The sequence below is a fragment of the Budorcas taxicolor genome, chromosome 19 (genome assembly GCF_023091745.1).
Source record: "Budorcas taxicolor isolate Tak-1 chromosome 19, Takin1.1, whole genome shotgun sequence".
NCBI lineage: Eukaryota > Metazoa > Chordata > Mammalia > Artiodactyla > Bovidae > Budorcas > Budorcas taxicolor.
This window is the reverse complement of record NC_068928.1, coordinates 51,752,110-51,773,489: the sequence shown is the minus strand read 5'-3', so window position 1 is coordinate 51,773,489 and position 21,380 is coordinate 51,752,110. Positions and strand designations below refer to the sequence as shown.

The following is a 21,380-nucleotide window of genomic DNA, read 5'->3' as shown; positions in this document are numbered from 1 at the left end:
CCAGAGGCTAGGGCCTGGATCCCCGGTTCTTGCCTGCCTTGTCAAGAAAGAATTCAGGTGAGGGGACAGAAGGCAAAGAGAAAAGTAAACAGTTTTTTGGAAAAGCAAAGTACACATGGAAAGACACACAGGAGAACTCAGACAGTTGCACATTTGGAAGTTTAAATCCTTTATGAGAGGGTAGTTTTCTGGGTCTTTGTCTCCCCCCGGCCAATCATCTTGTTTTAGCGCCCCTGGATCATTTGTCTAAAGAACCTCCTCTTGGGTGAGCATGCACCTCTCAGCCAAAATGGAACTTGACACAAAGGTGTCTGGGAGAAACAAAACTCATTATGGCCTGGTGTTGTCCCCTGATTTTTGACCCCCAAGGAGCCTTGCTGTGCTTGTGTAGTATCTCTCTTGCCCCAAGGAAGGAGGAAGTGCAGATCCCCTGATCTCCAGGGTTTTCCTCCTCTTTTTTCTTGCCACAGCTATTATCTTAAGGCATCCACAAGAGACAAAACTTGAGTATTTATCCTGTCTCTGTTTGTGTGTGCGTGCTAAGTCACTTTTGTCATGTCTGACTCTTTGTGACCCCATGGACTATAGGCCTTCAGGCTCCTCTGTCCATGGGATTCTCCAGGCAAGAATATTGAGTGGGTTGTCATTTCCTAATCCAGGGGATCTTCCTGACCAAGGGATTGAACCCATGTCTCTTACGTCTCCTACATTGGCTGGTGGGTTCTTTACCACTAGCGCCACCTGGGAAGCCCACCATGTCTCTGTAGTTCCTTCCATTTAGGAGAGAAAATAGGAGGCTGATTGTAAATGTCTAACCTAGAGCCTACCTATCTCCTGTCTCAAGAAGTGCAAACAGGAGGCTAATTTTAAGTGTCCAGCCTTGAAAGGTTGTTGCTGAGCCATGAAAGATGTCAAGATTAGAGGAATTCAATCTGGGGCCAGTAATGAGACTTGATCTCTCAAAGCTTTTGTGTAATAAAGTTTTATTGAAGTATAAAAGAGATAGAGACATAGACATCAGAAGGGGGGCAAAAAAAGTGTTCCCCTGCTAATCTTTAACAGAATGTTCTATACCTATCAGCAGGCTGCTAATTAGAGACCAAAACTCAGAGTGGCACCCGCCCCTTCACACACAACACGCATTTTGAGATAACGTTGGCACATTGTGAGTCATCCCGGGTCATAAAATGATTGACAGGAATCTTGAAGAAAGACAGGTTTCCAAGCAAATACATAGTCTCATTAACATAGGTTAAGAGAACATTTGCATGAGTAAAACATACTGGTTTGTCAAATCAGTTCTGAGTCTTAGGCGGAACCAACTTGAAGAAAGACAGATTCTAGGGTAAATACATAGTTCATTAACACAGCTTAAGAAAAACATTTCCATAAGAAAACACATTGGTTAGCTCTAGGTTAACTAGAGATCTCTTCAAGAAAATTAGAGATACCGAGGGAAAATTTCGTGTAAAGATGGGTACAATAAAGGACAGGAATGGTATGGACCTAACAGAAGCAGAACATATTAAGAAGAGGTGGCAAGAATACACAGAAGAACTGTACAAAAAAGATCTTCATGATCCAGATAACCTCGATGGTGTGATCACTCACCTAGAGCCAGACATCCAGGAACAGTCAAGTGGGCCTTAGGAAGCATCACTATGAACAAAGCTAGTGGAGGTGATGGAATTCCAGTTGAGCTATTTCAAATCCTAAAGAATGATGCTGTGAAAGTATTGCATTCAATATGCCAGCAAATTTGGAAAACATAGCAGTGGTCACAGGACTGGAAAAGGTCAGTTTTCATTCCAATCCCAAAGAAAGGCAAAATGCCTAAGGATGCTCAAACTACCGCACAGTTGCACTCATCTCACACACTAGCAAAGTAATGCTCAAAATTCTCCAAGCCAGGCTTCAGCAGTATGTGAACCAGATGTTCAAGCTGGATTTAGAAAAGGAAGAGGAACCAGAGATCTAATTGCTATGGATCCAACATCCGTTGGATCATTGAAAAAGCAGGAGAGTGCCAGAAAAACATCTACTTCTGCTTTATTGACTATGCCAAAGCCTTTGACTGTGTGGATCATAACAAACTCTGGAAAATTCTTAAAGAGGCGGGAATACCAGACCACCTTACCTGCCTCCTGAGAAATCTGTATGCAGGTCAAGAAGCAACAGTTAGAACTGGACATGGAATAATGGACTGGTTCCAAATTAGGAAATGAGTACATCAAGGCTGCATATCGTTGGCCTGTAACTCATATGCACACTACATCATGCAAAATGCCAGGCTAGATGAAGCACAAGCTAGAATAAAGATTGCCAGGAGAAATGTCAATAACCTCAGATACGCAGATGACACCACCCTTATGGCAGAAAGCGAAGAACTAAAGAGCCTCTTGATGAAACTGAAAGAAGAGAGTGAAAAAGTATGGCTTAAAACTCAACATTCAGAAGAATAAGATCATGGCATCTGGTCCCATCACTTCATGGCAAATAGATGGGGAAACAATGGAAACAGTGAGAGAATTTATTTTCTTGGGCTCCAAAATGACTGCAGATGGTGACTGCAGCCGTGAAATTAAAACACACTTGCTCCTTGGAAGAAAAGCTATGACCGACCTAGATAGCATATTAAAAAGCAGAGACATTACTTTGCCGACAAAGGTCCGTCTAGTGAAAACTATGGTTTTTCCAGTGGTCATGTATGGATGTGAGAGTTGGACTATAAAGCTGAGCACCGAAGAATTGATGCTTTTGAACTGTGGTGTTGGAGAAGACTCTTGAGAATCCCTTGGATTGCAAGGAGATCCAACCAGTCAGTTGTAAAGGAAATCAGTCCTGAATATTCATTGGAAGGACTGATGCTGAAGCTGAAACTGCAATACTTGGGCTACCTGATGTGAAGAATTGACTCACTGGAAAAGATCCTGGTGCTGGGAAAGACTGAAGGCAGGAGGAGAAGGGGCCGACAGAGGATGAGATGGTTGGATGGCATCACTGACTCAATGGACATGAATTTGAGTAAGCTCTGGGAGTTGGTGATGGACAGGGAAACCTGGCATGCTGCAATCCATGGGGTCACAAATAGTTGGACACGACTGAGAGACTGAACTGAACTGAACTAGCTCAAGGTTTGAGAGAAGTTAAGTTCAGTTGGAACCAGGTGTTGTCATGGCAACACAGAATTTTAAAGGAAACCTCCTTTTAATTTTGTATGCTCCTGCTGTTGCTAAGTCGCTTCAGTTGTGTCTGACTCTGTGCGACCCTATAGACGGCAGCCCACCAGGCTCCCCGTCGCTGGGATTCTCCAGGCAAGAACACTGGAGTGGGTTGCCATTTCCTTCTCCAATGCATGAAAGTGAAAAGTGAGAGTAAAGTCGCTCAGTCGTGCCCGACTCTTAGCTACCCCATGGACTGCAGCCTACCAGGCTCCTTCGTCCATGGAAAAATATCTGACACTTGTAGTTGTTTCCTCCTGCCGCTTAAGAAAGAGATAAAAAAAAGTGTCTAACACAGCCTATTTCCTCCATCTGGAGACCCCTAGCCTTCCTGCCTGTTACCCTCTCAGCCTGAGGTCCACTTTTTCTTGCCCCATGTAAACAGGAGGCCAGTTGCAAATGTCTAAACTGGAGCCCATCTATCTCCTGCCTCAGTACCCCTGCCTTAAGCAAAATTTTGCTTAAGCTATGTCTTTGCCTGCTCCCCCACTACCCTCAGTCTCCACTCACTTAACTCAGCTGAACTGGCTCCCAGTCTCAGCTGGGCAGGACAATTTTTAGATTCACAGAGTGATAGAACTCAGGGGTCCAGAAGGGGCAAGCCTGGTGGCAGCAGCAGAAAAAGAAGTAGGTGCTGAGGCCACATGGGCCTCAGATCAGGAGGCAGTTGGAAGGCAAGGTTGGGATGAGGCAGGCTGGAGCACCTTGGGAGCAGTGATCAGATCAGATCAGCAGTGGGTTTCAACTGAGCAGGGAGAACTGGGCCACCACAATTTCACTTTCCCAACAAATGAAACTGATGCAAGGCTGTGGTCATGTGACAGGTTGGCAGCATATAAAGCTGGCAGCCTCAGGACTCTTGATTCTAGATCAGCAGAGGCATACCAGACCCAGAAATTCCTCTCGCTGGAGGTATGGAGTGTCCTTTCTGCCGGCATATCTCCAAAGAGGAAGCCCCAAAGTTCTGCAGTGAGTGTGGACAGAGGCTGCTTCCTGCAGCCCCTGAAGGAGTACCAGGTAAGGCCTCGATGGGGCTGGGAGCCTGGTGCAGGTGGTGGGGAGGGCAGTTAGCTCAGTCCCACTTCCATCCCTAGAAATGGAGACCTTGGCCAGCAGGCAGCCCAGGTTAGCAGGTCTTCTATGACTGAAGAACTGTTTCTGGAGGAAACATTTTTCTTAGAAACACAGTTTTATATCATCCTTTGCTGGAAACATCTGTCACTTTTTAAAGAATTTCTATTTTGTTTCTTGGAGAGAATTCAAGGTTTCCCATTACTGTTGGTGTTACTGAGTCCAAGCTTAGTCTGCTCTCCACTCAACAGGCCAATAAATTGGGAGACACGGTGTGGAATCAAGGAATAGTGACTGGATTCTAAAAGCTGGGCCACCAAGAAGATGGAGAATTAGAGTACTAGGGTCTTCCTTCTTTCCTTATAGAACAGTGAGGGGGAGGAGATGAGGAAGTAAAGTAAAAAAGCCTTAAGTCTTGCAAAATATCCCCTGGTTTGGCCAATCTCAGGGAGGGAGTGTGTTAATTTACTCTTCTGCAGCCATTCACAGGTGGACAGGGTCTGGGTGTTTCCCTGTGAGCTGAACAAAGGCACTTCAGTTTAAATTTCAGACAGAGGGGCAGAATTCCCAAAGGCAGGTCATTATTTACCTTTATAGCTATAAATAGCATCTTTTTAGTGATTATAGTAATAAAAGAAATGGAAAGCAAAGGTTCAAGTAAAAGAAACAGGTCCAAATGGAGTCAGATTTTGTTTTTCCCTATTACATTGGGTATGGAAAGTGTTGGTCTGAGCAGAGAGGTCTTAGAGGATTTCAGAGGATGCTGCATAGAAATGGCATCCCAGGCCCCCTTGGTGGGGGAGGGGTCCCCACAACTTGCACAGGACCTTTCCTGGTGAGGAGTGGCCAGTGGGTTCATGCAGGAGGAACCATGTCAGGTGGGCCTCATCTGCTAACTCCAGTGAGTTCTTGATTCTCTTGGTGTCTGGGACCTTGGATTGTCTCCCTGCTCCTCCTAGTACATACTAGGCATGCTCTGACCACAGGACCTTTCCACTGCCTGGTCTTTCTGCCCGGAACACATCTTTTCTTAGAAGGCAGTGCCGCTTCCCCCATCCTTCCTTCCAGTCTTTTCTCAACTGTCTCCCTCTCTACAGAGGCCCACTCTGACCACCCAGTTCAAAACTATGCCCTCCTTACTCCAAACTGCACTTCCCTAGGCTGTTTGTCCCAGTAGCACCTGGATGACACCATGATGGGTCTTCAGAGACCTTTGCTTTCTTGTTCACTGCTTTACCCGAAGTTGGGAGGGAGAATAGAAAATCTCACTTCCCCTTCACCTACTTTAATTTTGTGCAGGGGGCTTTCACAGGGCTTCTGAGAGCAGCTGATATGTTTTCCAACATAACAGTGGGGGAAAAAAGCCTGTCTGAGAACACCTGGTCACCTTCTAGGGTCCTGCCGTCCAGGCGGGTGGGGAGAGCAGGTAAGGTGGCTGTCTACCTCGGCCTAGACAGATGTCACCCCCAAGTCCCCAAACATTAGCCAGGCTGGGTCACTACCAAGGTGGACAGGCTAAACCTCCAAGATGCTTGGCATCTCTGCCAGTTTCAGGGTCAAATGCCTTGAGAGCTATTGGGAGCTGGCTGGCTTCTGGGCTGACCGCTTATGCTCTGTGAGCTCAGAGAGTGCTGGACAGGGTCATTGTCTTTAGGGCTGGGTCACTGGGGGTAGTCCCTCACTTGTCCCTGGGGCTGGGGTGGGGTAGGAGCTGGGCCCTGGTCACTCAGTGTGGGGCACATAGTAGGGCTGAGGACCCATATGTTAAATTGTGAGACTGCCAACTTCCTGCTTCTGACCCCCATCTGCTTCCTGCCTACCTGTTGTTGTTCAATTGCTAAGTCATGTCTGACTTTTTGTGACCCCATGGACTGCAACACTCCAGGCTCCTCTGTCCTCCACTATCTCCTGGAGTTTGCTTAAATTTATGTCCACTGAGCCAGTGATACTATCTAACCATCTCATCCTCTGTCGCTCCCTTCTCTTCTTGCCGTCAATCTTTCCCAGCATCAGGGTCTTTTCCAATGAGTCGGCTCTTTGCATCACTGGGCCAAAGTGTTGGAGCTTCAGCCACAGCATCTGCCATTAGAGTGGTATCATCTGCATATCTCAAGTTGTTTCTATTTCTTCCCACAATCTTGATTGCATCTTGTGATTCTTCCAGCCCGGTATTTTGCATGATGTACTCTGCATATACGTTAAATAGGCAGAGTGATAATATCCAGTTTTGTCATACTGCTTTCCCAATTTTGAACCAGTCAGTTGTACCTGTTGGTTATAACTGTTGCTTCTTGATCCGCATACAGGTTTCTCAGGGGGCAGGTAAGGTGGTCTGGTATTCCCATCTCTTTAGGAATTTTCCACAGCTTGTTGTGATCCACAGTCAAAGACTTTAGTGTAGTCAATGAAACGGAAGTAGATGTTTATCCAGAATTGTCTTGCATTTCTATAATCCAACAAATATTGGCAATTTGATTTCTGGTTCTGCCTTTTCTAAACCAATTTTATACATCTGGAAGTTCTTGGTTCATGTACTGCTGAAGCCTAGCTCGAAGTGTCTTGAGAATAACCTTGCTAGTATGTGAAATGAGCATAACTCTGTGGTAGTTTGAACATTCTTTGACATTGCTCTTCTTTGGGATTGAAATGAAAACTGACATTTTCCACTACTGTGGCCACTTCTGAGTTTTCCATGTTTGCTGACATATTGAGTGGAGCAGTTTAATAGCACCATCTTTTAGGATTTTAAATAGCTCAGCTGGAATTTCCATCACCTGTTCTAGTTTGTTCGTAGTGATGCTTCCTAAGGCCCACTTAACTTCATACTCGAGGATGTCTGGCTTAGGTGAGTGATCTCACCATGGTGGTTATCCCGTTCATTAAGACCCTTTTTGTATAGTTCTGCCTACTTACTTCTCTGCTTAACTCACACTCCAGCAAAGTCTCATTTACAGATATGGAAATTGGAGGCTTGGGTGGAGCTGCTGAAGTGGTTATCTCTACCATTCTGTCACTTGTAAGTCTGTCGGACCACCCAGCTCTTGAACTCTGGACATCCTGAATTCTCGGCTCCCTCTGGGCCACAGGTGGGGCCTGTTCCTCTGAAACTTGAGCAGGGCTGGTGTTAGGGCACAGTGGGGTCAAACAAACTGAAAAATCAGACTTTGTAGCAGAGAAAGGTTTATTGCAGGGCCATTCCAGGAAATGAGTGTTTCATGCCTTAAAAGGCCCCAAACTCCCAGAAACCTTTGGGCAAAGATTTTTTTTTTTTTTTGGAGAATAATTGCTTTAGAATAGTGTATTGGCCTCTGCCATACATCAACATGAATTATCCACAGATATTGGGGAAAGCATTTTTAAAAGTCAGGTAAGGGAAGGGGGTCACAGGGTATGTGGTCAGCTCGTGCACAATTCTGACTGGCTGATGGTGACGGAACAGAGTATCACCATGGGTGTTAATATTATCGGTACTTAGGCTCCAGGAAGCCTGGATCTATGTGTTCCAAGTCAACAAGTAGTTAACATCTTCCATGTACTGGGGGGTTTTCACATGTGTAAGACAACTCAGAAAATGTGCATCAAATACTTTAGATACTTCAGAGAGGAGCTAAAGCAGAGGAAATGAGGGAAGGCTTGTCCCAGGAAAGGCATATACGGTCCTGCTTGGTTACAATTTCCCCCTTTTCTTTTGATACTCCTCAATCTTGAGGAGAACAAGTTTTGAACAAGAAAAAGAATAAAGGTTCAGATAAGAAGGTTAATCACAGAACTTATCAGAGGTACCCTCAGGGTCCTGCTCTCTTGTAATTCCAGCAGATACTGCTTTGAGAATGGCTGGTGGTATGTGAGTCTGACACAGCTATTCCATTTTTACTTCCAAATGCATTTGTTTACTCAATGGCCAAAACAGAAGTCACCGTTAGTGATTTTAATGATTTCCTAGATATAAGATGCAAGAATTGGGGCTCATAACTCTGAAAATATCTAGGTATCTGAAGGCCTGTTCTGCCAGTTTTTCCCAGAGCACAGAGTGTCTCATTCTTTACCCTGAACTCCTTTCAGGGCATGCTGAAGGTCAGCAGCGACAGTGGCTCATGATTTAATCCTTGTAGAAATAGATGGCAAGTGTGAATTTTTAGTTGGCAAGGCCCCTCCATGGTCATAAGTTTGACCATGGTTTTGGGGGCATTTCATGACAATTTCCTATACTGCTAGGAATGCTTATTCCCAGATCTCAAAAATATTTCATTGATTGGCCATTCAATGTGCTTTCATTGGACTTGGCCTTATCAACAATAACCAAAAGCCTCCAGATCACCTGTCTTACTTGTCTTTTATGGTTCAGGAAAATGTTCCCTCCTGTTGCTTCTTACCATGGCTAGAGTTACACTATTCCAATCACTGATCTCATATGGAACTATTCATATATATCATCATTTTATCAGAGGCTCACCCACATTTGTTAATACAGAAAAAACAATTTTGTAAAACAGGTAATATGGGTCATAAGTTGTTTTTTGCAAATATCTTCTGGTTTTATCCAGACTCAGGAGGGGATGAGTTCATTTCTTCTTTCCTGCAGCCATTCACAAGTAGCCTGGGTCTGGATGTTCCCTATGAGCTGAGCATAGGTATTTTAACATTTAGGTATGGGGGTTCCCTAAAATGGGCCATTATGTATATTTGAATAAACGATTGGCAATATCCTTTTAGTAATTAACTTGTGGCAAAAGCAATGGAATGCAAAGGTTAAAAATTAAAAGAAACAGATCTAATATGGAGTCTGATTTGTTATTCCCTATTACAATTCCCCATTGTCAAAATCTATTCCACAGTCTTGTGGGAAAGGGCAATGACATTTCTTAGCTACTTCTGCTGAACAGTAATAATGAAGGATGATCGTGGACTGGAAATGATCAGCCTTGAGCAAGGAGTTTTCCTTAGAATCTTTAGTAAATGAACAGTTCTCTTTCCTTTTTTATCTATAATTATTTGAACCTGATGAAATCCCTTAGCCCTGTTATCTAATTGTAATTAGACTCAGGATTTTAATCCCAGTTCCCATACCTATCTATTACTTTTAACTTTCTGGTTGTGTCAAAACTATAATTAAGAGGAAATGTTTCCTTATATTTGGAAAAATACAGATTAAAAACCAGTAATATTTGGAAAAATATTGGATAAGGGAACTGGTGGCAGTTCCATACTAGAGTTCTGTAGAGTTTGAAGTACCTCTGAAATGGCAGAGTCTGGGGCTGTGCTGATGCAGAGGAGGTGCTGAACTGCACTCTCTTGCTGAGCTGGGCCTGGGTTTCTGGGTCCCTCTCTCGCACCAGTTTTAAAGGATTGGATAGCCATTCCCTTCTACAGATCATCTTCCCGACCCAGGAATTGTAATGGAGTCTCCTGCATTGTAGGCAGATTCTTTATCTTCTGAGTCACCAGGGAAGTCCCAAGAAAACATGCTTGGAGAATTCCATGAACAGAGAACCCTGGCTGGGTACAATCCAAGGGTCGCAAAGAGTCAGACACAACTGAGCAACTAACACCTGCATGTTCTGTGTGGTCACTCGCCCACCAGAAGCTGAAGTTGTACCAGGCTTGGTTCACCATAGCCAGGGTAGCACTTCGAGTGGGGAGAGGTCTAGTCATGAACAGTTCTCATGGAAGGAGTCCAAGTTCTCCTTCATGACGTTCACTTGGTTTTCAAGATGTAACCCATGTGTATCTGCCTTTGTAGATTCTCAAAGCAACCTCGAGGAGGCATCAGCCCCAGAAGGAGCAAAGGAGTGTGGACCAGAGCTGAGAGAGGACAGCAGCTCTTCCTTGCCCCTGGGCTCAGGTGATTGGCAAGATGACCCAGATGAGCCTTGTTTGGAAGCCTCCTGGCAAACCAAGCAAGTGAGTGCCTGGGGAAGGAGTCTGGGAGGTGTGGTTCTGCCCATCCCTGTGCTCTGCAAAGATACTATTTCCTTCTGTGGTTTCATCAGTGGCTGAACAAGGTCCCACATGTCCCCACAGCATCCTCTCTAGGACAGCTTCACTTCACTGCTGCCCAGTCTGTTGACTCCTGCATGCTAGGCTTTGGCAGAGCTGCCCCTTCTATGCCTGATTCATGCATGGTCTCTGGTTTCCCATCCCCCCTTCTTTTTTCTCCCACCAGATCTAGATGTAGTGTCTTCCAGACGCTGTGGCTGGGCTGGGTCTGGGTGTCTGAGCTTCTGCCACGTGGGTGTCTGTCTCTGCACTGGGTGTTTTGCATGGACCAGGAAGTCCCTAAAGTGCCTCCAGACTCTGGGGAAAGAGGGGTGCTCAGGAAATACCACCAGCTGCCAAGACACTCTTCCTCAAACAGGAAGCTGAACCATCTTGTCTCCCAAAAGTGTCAGACCCTGAATGTCCTCTGAGTGAGTCACCAGGCAGGAGCCCAGGTGAGGCTTGCAGAGAGTTACCTGGACAGATTCAGGGAGAATGGTGAGAGTTCCCCATGCTGAAGTCCAGCCTGTCCAGACCTAGGCAGCTGGGTCTAGTCCCAGGTTTCCTGGAAGAACTGAGAGGGTCTTTGTCTCTCAGCCTGGTTGGGGCTGGTTTCCTGTCTAGTCCTCCCCTGTTCCTTGTGGTTGGGTGGTATGGGAAGTGCTACAGCTGGCAGTGTTGCAGCTCAGCATGTATGCAGTGTGTGCATACATGAGTATGTGTGCATGTGTGACTGTGTTATGCAGTATGTGTGTGTGCACTTGTATGAGAGTATGTATGTGTAGTATATAATGTGTGTGTGTGGTAGTTGTGATGTGTCTGCTGCACTGTTGCTCAGTCGTGTCTGACTCTTTGCAACCCCATGGACTGCAGACTGCCAGGCTCCTATGCATGGGGATTCTCCAGACAAGAATACTGGAATGGGTTGCTGTGCCCTCCTCCAAGAAGTCTTCCCAACACAGGGATCAAACCCAGGTCTCTCGCATTGCAGGCAGATTCTTTACCACCTGAATCACCAGAGAAGCCAATGTAATGTGTGTATGTGAGTGTATTCTTCCCCTTGAACAATAATCCTGTCCATAGCAGGATGGCCAGCTCCAAGCCTGGGCTATGTGGGTCACTGAAATTTTGGGTAAACTCTTAACCACTTACTTACCATTAGGAAATATGTATGACACTGTGATTGCAAATAGAATTGAGCCCTGTGAAATTGGGGCATTTTAAAAACCTTGAGTAAATTTAAGGTTCCTTTGGAAGAAAAAATGGGCAAGAACCACCAGGAAAGTTGCTTTTTTAAAAAAAGCCTTGGGTGGGACTTGCTGTGTTAGATGAACAACAACAAGGTTCAAAGCCAGTCATTAAAACAGTGAGTCCTGGGAGGTGTCAATGTACTAGAATAAGCAACCCAGAAACAGGCCCTAATGTGTATAAAACAGGTAGAGCGGGCATGAAAGAAACCTAGATGTCCATCGGCAGACGAATGGATAAGAAAGCTGTGGTACATATACACAATGGAATATTATTACTCAGCTATTAAAAAGAATGCATTTGAATCAGTTCTAATGAGGTGGATGAAACTGGAGCCTATTATACACAGTGAAGTAAGGCAGAAAGAAAAAACACCAATACAGTATATTAATGCATATATATGGAATTTAGAAAGATGGTAACGATGACCCTATATGCGAGACAGCAAAAAGACACAAATGTAAAGAACAGCCTTTTGGACACTGTGGGAGAAGGCGAGGGTGGGATGATTTGAGAGAATAGCATTGAAACATGTATATTACCATATGTGAAATAGATCACCAGTCCGGGTGTGATGCATGAGACAGGGCGCTCAGGGGCAGTGCACTGGGATGACCTTGAGAGATGGGATGGGGAAAGAAGTAGGAGGGGGGTTCAGGATGGGATCACATGTATACCCATGGCTGATTCATGTCCATGTATGGCGAAAACCACCTCAATATTGTAAAGTAATTAGCCTCCAATTAAAATAACTAAATTAAAAAAATTAAAACAAATGAACAAAAAAAACAGGTAGAGAATATATATGTAAATATTTATCTGATCTACGGATGGGGAAGATTTTTTAATAATTAAAGCAAAGGGAAAAATACAAACAAAAGATTGGTATATTTGACTCCAGAAAAAGTCTTAAACGCATTAAAAACCTCATATGATAAGCACAAATGAAGGGCAAACAGTTTAGAAAACATATGTATTTACATATTTTTATGTATTTACAAGTACATAAAAAGATTTGTATTTACATAAGAATATTTTTTAGCAAAGAGTGAGCTACCTCAAAATATCAAAAGCTCTTAGAAATAAAGTCGAAAACAGTAACCAACCCAATAGAAAGACAGGGCAGCAATCAATATAGTCCACAATAGAGAAGATAGAAATAGCCATTAAACACATAACTGTTCCTCCTCTGAAATCAAACAGTCAAAATTAACAGCTGCAAATTTTTATATTAAGCCTATTGAACTGAAGAATTCATTAAAAGTCAGCATTTGCAGCAATGGGGGCAGGTTTCTCACTTCGGGTGAGAGTAATATGGAGGGACCCACAGTGAGGCAGTTGCCCTTTGCCCTGCTCTTCTGCTGCTCTGCTGCCATTGTAGGAAAATAACATCAGGATTTTAACACAGGCTTAGTGTTTTATGGCCAAAAGTTGGAGTCAACCTAAATATTTTACCCTGGGGAGTGTCATTTGTCTTATCCTCACAGCAGAAAGTAGTGTGACCTCCAACTGTTATTTCTGTCAAAGACAAGATGTGAAGGAATTTTATGATCAAATTAGACAGATAAATAAAAATAAAAAAACAATATAGAGTAGAGTGATGTCAGCAAAAATGGCAAAGAAGGAAATTCCAAGGGCCTGTCGCCTCAGAGAAACACCCTCCAAAATGAACAGAACTGTAAGAATAAAGTTTACTGGAACTCTGGAAAATAGTCCAAGGTTTGCAGTGTTGAAAAATTTGCACAGTGCGAGAGTTATGAGTTAAATTTTATTTGGGGGAAAATGACTGCAGCCCGGGAGACACCTTTTCTGACAGCTCTGAGAAACTTCTCTGAGGAAGTGAGAGGGTAACTAGGATATAAAGGAATTTTGCAACAAAGGGCAGGTAGTTAGGAACATCAAAAGATTACTGTGTCAAGTTAAGGAAATTAGTGCTTTTTTATGTATGGGAAGATGCAAGAGCCTAGACTCACTGAAATCATTCCTTGATACATACCTCAGCTATCTGGGGCCAATATCCTGTGTTTTCACATCCTGAGTTTCTTCAGACTCCCCATAGGGAGTGGTTGCAGTCTGATGGCTGCAGTTTGGTGGTTGCTAGATGGCAGGTATTATTTTTCATCCTGAGTTTCCTCAGGGCTCACCAGCTCACACTGGAGGGCTGCAATGGCTGATAACTGTGACATCCTTATTTACTGATATGGCAGGAAATATTCCATTTCTTAGCAGTAACCAAATGATTGCAGTATCAAGATAAAGGGGCTTAACCTGGTAGGAGAACTTTGAGGTGCTGTAATCAGCCATACCCTCCTCTTCCACATGTGGGTGGTCTGAGGATGACAGCCTGGTTTTGAGTTTCTGCTGTGGGCTCCCAGTCCCAGAGGGGATCCAACAGACCTGCTCCCAAGGAAGTGTATTTGTCTGTTGTGATCCATCTGGGGGTTCCTAGAAGAAGTGACACAGGGCACTTGCCTTTTTTGCACCTTATTTGAAACTAACTCTCTAATAGTGGAAAAGCAGCCATGCAGAAGGTGATCCTCAAATTCACTGAAGGCAGATGGAAAGGGTTGCCCACCCCCCCAGCCCCCCCGCCCGGTGGAAGTTTCCAGCTGGGATCAGCAGCAGATGCGCCAGAGCATGGGATGAAAAGCCAGAGAAGGTTCTTCTAGGAGAATAAGATTTTGAAACAGCTCCCAGGATTGGTGAGGAATCTAGAGAAAACCATGCAAGTGCCCGGAGCTCCTGGGTACGGGATTCCTTCTGGAGGGACAGAATAAATTAGATGAAAGTGATGGTTATACATCTCTAAATGCCACTGAGTTGTGTGCCTTAAGGTGATTAATTTTAGGCTATGTTATGATTTTCACCTCAGTATAAGAAAACTATGTAGTACTGCAAACAACTGACTCATTGGAAAAGACCTTGATGCGGGGAAAGATTGAAGGCAGAAGAAGAAGAGGGTGACAGAGGATGACATGGTTGGTTGGATGGTGTCACCGATTCAATGCACATGAACTTGGAAAAATTCTGGGAGATGGTGAGGGGCAGGGAGGCCTGGCGTGCTGCAGTCATTGGGATCTCAGAGTCGGACACAAATTGGCAACTGAACAACACTGTCACAGAAGGGGATTTAAAAACCAAAGCTTGAATGCACAATTACCCAGCTACACAAGACAGGAAGCCAGCTGCAGTGAACAAAGGAATGCTGGGGGTTTTTCTGGTGATTAGCTCATGAGGACTTTTACATAATCCTACATAATCCTAGTAGAAAACGATGTGCATGTTGTTGGAAGGGCCTGCATTTGATGATGTCACATTCTAACAATGGTGGATGGCAACAGGGACTAAGGGAAAAGGCCAGAACCAGGACCCAGGCTACTTGTCCCACCTCATCCCCAGTCACTGAATGAGTTCTTCACCTGGCATTCATGGGGTACATGCAGCTGTGTTGGGGTTATGGGGCCATGGGGAGCTCCTGTCCATGCCTGTCCTTTCTGTGGTGGCCCTTTGATCCTGACTGACTGGGTAGCTTTGCTGGTTCTTGCTTCTAAATGCATTCTGAATGGATTTTGAATGGATTCATTCTCCCCCTGAAAGAGCTCCCCCACTCTCTGCTGCAACAAAGAGAAGCACAGGATGGAGCCAGAGAGTTGGGTTCAAGGTGCCTACTGACCCTGTGGTTTCCTTCCAGTGTCACCTCAGTCCTGTCCTCAGCTTCCTGCTGGGAGAGGATGGAGCCAACCTGGATACCTGGCCCTGACTAGGATGGGCTTTTAATGCACATGTTAGCAAAAGGGTGGTAACGTACACTAAAATATGGTAATTCACCTCAAATTTTGTAATAGTGGACTCCTTAACCCAAACCTCAAGCATGATGGGCCCTTCCCTTCTCCCTTCCTGGCATACCACACCTAGCCTGTCACCCACCCACTGTACAAGCGGGCAAACAAGAACTTTGCTCTAGGAACACCAGTTCCCAGGCCAACTCATTGGTAATCAACTGACCAGTGAAGCCAGAAGTGGGCTGAGCCCACGGTGGCCACCGCCTCAGACAGTGATCCTAGTAACAGGCACATCGAACTGCCTTTGCATGGTCACTGAAGTCTCCACTGCTTACATGCCTCTCTCCACTGAGAGCCAGAGGACGATGTTGGAGAGCAGTCTGGTACTTTTTCAGACCTGGCCACTTTCTAGAGTCACACCTTTCCATTATGTTGTTTAGTTGTTAAGTCATGTCCAACTTACCTTGTTCATGGAATTTCCCAGGCAAAAATACTGGAATGGGCTGCCATTTCCTGCTCCAGGGAATCTTCCTGACCCAGGGATCAAACCTGAGTCTTCTGCATTGGTAGGCAGATTCTTTACCACTGAGCCACCAGGGAAACACCTTTCTACTCAGGGTGTAATAGCAGCTAGGTAGCAGAAGCTATAGTAGCTGCTCAGCCATTAGTTGGCACCACAGTTGGCCTCTCCCCTGAAGCTAGCAACCGTCAACCAGCGAACATTGGTGGTCCTGCTCAGTCATTGGTCAGTGCCACAGTGGGCCCCTCCCCCAGACAATTGACTGTTAGTGAGCATCTGTCAACCAGTGACCCTTAGTGGCCCTGCTCAGCCATTTGTTGGTGCCACAGTGGCTACTCCTCATCCTTCTTTTGTGTATAAAAGGAGCCCAAATTTGGACTCAGGTAAGATGGCAGTGGCCACAGCACTGGAAAAGGTCGGTTTTCATTCCGATTCCAAAGAAAGGCAATGTCAAAGAATGCTCAAACTACTGCACAATTGCACTCATCTCACACGCTAGTAAAGTAATGCTGAAAATTCTCCAAGCCAGGCTTCAGCAATACGTGAACTGTGAACTTCCAGATATTCAAGCTGGTTTTAGAAAAGGCAGAGGAACCAGAGATCAAATTGCCAACATCCGCTGGATCATCGAAAAAGCAAGAGAGTTCCAGAAAAAACATCTATTTCTGCTTTATTGACTATGCCAAAGCCTTTGACTGTGTGGATCACAATAAACTGTGGAAAACTCTGAAAGAGATGGGAATACCAGACCACCTGACCTGCCTCTTGAGAAATCTGTATGCAGGTCAGGAAGCAACAGTTAGAACTGGACATGGAACAACAGACTGGTTCCAAATAGGAAAAGGAGTACGTCAAGGCTGTAAACTATCACCCTTCTTATTTAACATATATACAGAGTACATCATGAGAAACACTGGGCTGGAAGAAACACAAGCTGGAATCAAGATTGCCAGGAGAAATATCAATAACCTCAGATATGCAGATGACACCACCCTTATGGCAGAAAGTGAAGAGGAACGAAAAAGCCTCTTGATGAAAGTGAAAGAGGAGAGTGAAAAACTTGGCCTAAAGCTCAACATTCAGAAAACGAAGATCATGGAATCTGGTCCCATCACTTCATGGGAAATAGATGGGGAAACAGTGGAAATAGTGTCAGACTTCATTTTTTTGGGCTCCAAAATCACTCAGATGGTGATTGCAGCCATGAAATTAAAAGACGCTTACTCCTTGGAAGAAAAGTTATGACCAATCTAGATAGCATATTGAAAAGCAGAGACATTACTTTGCCAACAAAGGTCCATCTAGTCAAGGCTATGGTTTTTCCAGTAGTCATGCATGGATGTGAGAGTTGGATTGTGAAGAAGGCTGAGTGCCAAAGAATTGATGCTTTTGAACTGTGGTGTTGGAGAAGACTCTTGAGAGTCCCGTGGACTGCAAGGAGATCCAATCAGTCCATTCTAAAGGAGATCAGTCCTGGGTGTTCTTTGGAAGGAATGATGCTAAAGCTGAAACTCCAATACTTTGGCCACCTCATGCGAAGAGTTGACTCATTGGAAAAGACTCTGATGCTGGGAGGGATTGGGGGCAGGAGGAGAAGGGGATGACAGAGGATGAGATAGCTGGATGACATCACCGACTTGATGACGTGACTTTGAGTGAACTCCAGGACAGGGATGGACAGGGAGGCCTGGCGTGCTGCAATTCATGGGGTTACAAAGAGTCGGACAAGACTGAGTGACTGAACTGAACTGAACTGAACTGAAGATGGTTTTTTGAGACACTAGTCTGCCATCTTCTGGGTCTGCTAGCTTTCCAATTAAAATCGTTATTCCTTGCTCCAACAGCTTGTCTCCCAATTTATTGGCCTGTCTGGCGGCATTAAGAACAAATATGGGCTCAATAAGTTTCAGTATAATGTCCTCTTTCACCTAGTCTCTTGCCCCTTTCACCTGTATTCCTGTCTTGGCTACATGCAAAAATGCTCCTCTTCAAGGACCACTAACTTGCTGACTTCATGTAACAAGTTTCAGATCCCTTATCCACTGTCTTGTGTTTTAATTATCAGGACTTGTGGCTTGAGTATGCCTGGTACTTGGATGCTTGGTTTTCCTTCAAGGTAGTGTAGATTGTTGCTAGGTTGCTGGATTCATTTCTTGAGTGGTCATTAGCCTACAACAGTTTCTCAAACTCCCTAGAAATTTCTTTTTTGTCTTGAATCCCCTAGGGTGAATTCTAAACTATTTAACAGTCCTACTCTATCTCTATCACCGTTGTCAGAGGAGTGTAACCTTCTCAGTTCTGTCTCAAGAAAAATTTGAAGCGATGGACATTAAAGTCCTTGGTGCATCACAGCTCTCAGAGAGTCCATTTTATAGTTCTTGGCTCTCGGACAGACTGTGTTATAGCTCTCGGACAGATCAGTTTTATTTAGAAAATAAAGGAAAATACATTCTCGAGGTGTGAGGGCATGTGGACCCAAAAGACAAGAAGAGAAGAGAGGGAAAAAGAGCAAGCGTGCACGAGCAGGAAAGAGAGAGACCCCCAGCTTCTGGCTCCTCTTTTTATATGTTTTTTCCTCCCCTGGGCCTGCCCTATGTAAATTGGGCTAACCAGGAGTGCTGTTTGTTCTACCCGAGGTCCTCACTCTGGTCCTCGAAACTTCCTTTGTTCTATTTTTGCAGGCTTTTCCTTTCCTTGTCTTTTAGCCACTGCTATTCTGGATTCCTGTTTCCTAGTCTAACTACCTAACATTCCCCCCTCAAGAGATGACTCATTCTTTGGGAATAGGGGCATCAAGATCTTTCTGGCTACTTCCTGCTGAACTGGGATGGCGAGGGGCAAAGGGCCTCCCCCACTTGCTAGTCTCAGGCCTCAGAGTCCTTATAGCGGTGTCCATCTAAGGGTGAGTGATATTTTCCATGATCAGCTCTAGTTTTATTTATCCTTGTTTAACTGGCACTGCATGTTGTAGCTTGTTGACCTGGGCAGAGACAAAGCGGGTTAGACAATTGATAATACATGGAACAATCATAAGCAGCATCAATATGGCATAACAAGGACTAGTAGGGGCATTAGCCAACTCCAAATTCCCATTGCCAGGATGGCTCAAGTCCCTCCTTGTTCAGGGATCAGAAGATCTATCTCCTGTCTGTTTTGGAGTATAATCTCTGTCAAGCTGTGTTGGCTCTGTAGAGCTATCTTGAGAAATCTTATCCCCAGAAACTAGATTTTGGGGGTGTTCATTACAATGGCATTCATTGGTAGTCCTGAATAGGTATCTGAGATCTCCCAGGGGCTCACAGGTGTATTGAGTGTCCTGTCTTCTTCCATGGCTTGACTCGTGAGTAGTGAATCCAGGTGTCATGTCCTGGTACCTTGGCTGCTGTGGGGGTAGAAAGTATTACAGGGTAGGGGCCCTTCCATGTGGGCTGGAGCTGAGCCTTTGGGGACCCATCTTTCCAGACTTTAATTAGGACTTGAGCTCCTGGAGCATACAGTGGTGACTCCTTAGAATCTTTTGGGTCCTGGTTCATACCCCACAAGTGTATATCCTGTTGGAATTGCCCAATGGCCATGGTATAAGACTGGAGGGTCCAAGCCTCTGGATCTAGGAAGAGGTCATTGACATAAACAAAAGGTCTCCCATATAGCATTTCATAAGAACTAAGACCAACCTCTTCCTTAGGGGCAATATGGGTGCGGAGGAGAGCTATTGGTAAAGCCTCCTTCCACCCCAGGGAGTTCTCCTGGGTTATCTTTTTTATCACTGATTTTAAGAATTGGTTGGCTCTTTCTACTTTTCCTGAAGGCTGAAGCCTCCAGGCACAATGGAGATAATAAGTAATGCCCAATGCTTTAGACACCCCCTTGGGTGAACTTAGACGTAAATGATGTCCCATTGTCACTTTGTAATGATCTGGGCAGACCAAATCTCGGAATGATTTCATGGAGCAGTTTTTTTACCACCTCCTCAGCCTTCTCAGTCTGGGTGAGAAAGCCTTTAATCCATCCTGTGAATGTATCTATCATGACTAATAGGTATTTATACCCTTGAGAAACTGACATCTGGGTGAAGTCCATCTGCCAGTCCTCTCCTGGATAGGCCCCATGTCATTGGACCAGCTGGGCCAGATTGGGGGGTCTTTGAGCTCCTTGGGGGTTGTTTAATTGGCAAGTGGGACAAGAGGAGACCACTTGCTTTATAGTCGTTTGGAGGCCTGTTCTTCTGAAGGATCTTTCCAGTAATCTTTGGAGGGCCTTTTCCCCTAAATGAGTGGTGGCATGTAAGGAGTTAACCAACTTCCATTGAAGGTTCCCAGGCAGAAAAAGGAGTCCCTCCTTTTGGAACCACCCCATATGATCTTGAAAGCCCTCGCTCTTAGCTTTAAGAGTCTCACCTTCAGTATATGAAGGAGTTTCTGGCAAATTAGTCTGTGGAACTAAGGTGGCAACCCCTATTAGGTCATGGTTCTGAAATACTGCTCTCTTAGCTGCTTGATCAGCTGCTTGGTTCCCTCATGCCACTTCCGTGCTCCCTTTTTGGTGTCCTTTACAGTAAGAGGTGAGGTGAAGTCGCTCAGTCGTGTCCGACTCTTTGCGACCCCGTGGACTGTAACCTACCAGGCTTCTCTGTCCATGGGATTCTCCAGGCAAGAATACTGGAGTGGGTTGCCATTTCCTTCTCCAGGGGATCTTCCCGACCCAGGGATCGAACCCGGGTCTCCCACATTGGAGGCAGACGCTTTAACCTCTGAGCCACCAGGGAAGCCCGTCCTTTCAGTGGGAGATTGAAACCTCAGTGGGCAGATGGACTGCCTCCAAGGGTCTAAGAATTTGATTACCATATTTGATTGGGGACCCTCGGGTGGTCAAGCGGCCCCTTTCTTTCCAAATAGCAGCATGTGCATGAAGCACCAGAAAGGCTTACTTGTAGTCAGTGTAAATGGCTCTTCTTTTTCTTTTTCCCAGCTCTAAAGCTCAAGTCAGGGCTATGAGCTCAGCCAACTGGGCTGAAGTACCTGGTGGCAAAGGCTTAGTCTCTATGGTCTCAAAATTGGAGACTACTGCATATCCAGCTCTTCTTTTTCCATCCAAGACAAAGCTGCTTCCATCAGTGTACCAGATTCCTTCAGGATTGGTCAGAGGATCTTCTGACAATCCCTCTCAGGGTTTTGTACAGTGGTCCAAGATTTCTAGGCAAGAATGAAAGGGGAGAGAACCCTCAGGGGCAGGCAGGAGGGTGGCTGGGTTAAGAACCCCACAAGAGAATATAGTGAGCCCTGGACTTTCCATCAGTACGACTTGATATCTGAGGACTCTTTGATCCGGCATCCATAAATGGCCTCTCCCATTTAGGAGTTGTTTCACTTGGTGGCTGGTAAAAATAGTTTGCCCTCAAAAGAGAGCTTTAAAGCATCTTTTATCAGGACTGCAATAGCTTCAAGGTTTCGAAGGCAGAGATTTCTTCCCAATGAGGGAGGAGGACAGTCAGGAATCACTAGAAACTGGTGGGAAAGTTTTCGAACATCCTAGCAACAAAGTGCTCAGGTGAGTCTTTTTGTA

At 45.1% G+C, this 21,380-nt stretch overlaps 1 protein-coding gene across 1 annotated transcript in view; it reads left to right on the top strand.

Annotated features, from left to right (window-relative positions):
- Positions 1–4,108: 4,108 nt before the first annotated feature.
- Positions 4,109–21,380, top strand: part of LOC128065467 (E3 ubiquitin-protein ligase RNF213-like) — a 136,381-nt gene continuing 119,109 nt past the window's right edge. Inside the window, exons 1-2 of the mRNA XM_052658642.1 lie at positions 4,109–4,238; positions 10,033–10,193. Coding sequence (XP_052514602.1) covers positions 4,136–4,238; positions 10,033–10,193 — 264 coding nt within the window. The 5' untranslated portion in view covers positions 4,109–4,135. The remainder of the gene's footprint in view (positions 4,239–10,032; positions 10,194–21,380) is intronic.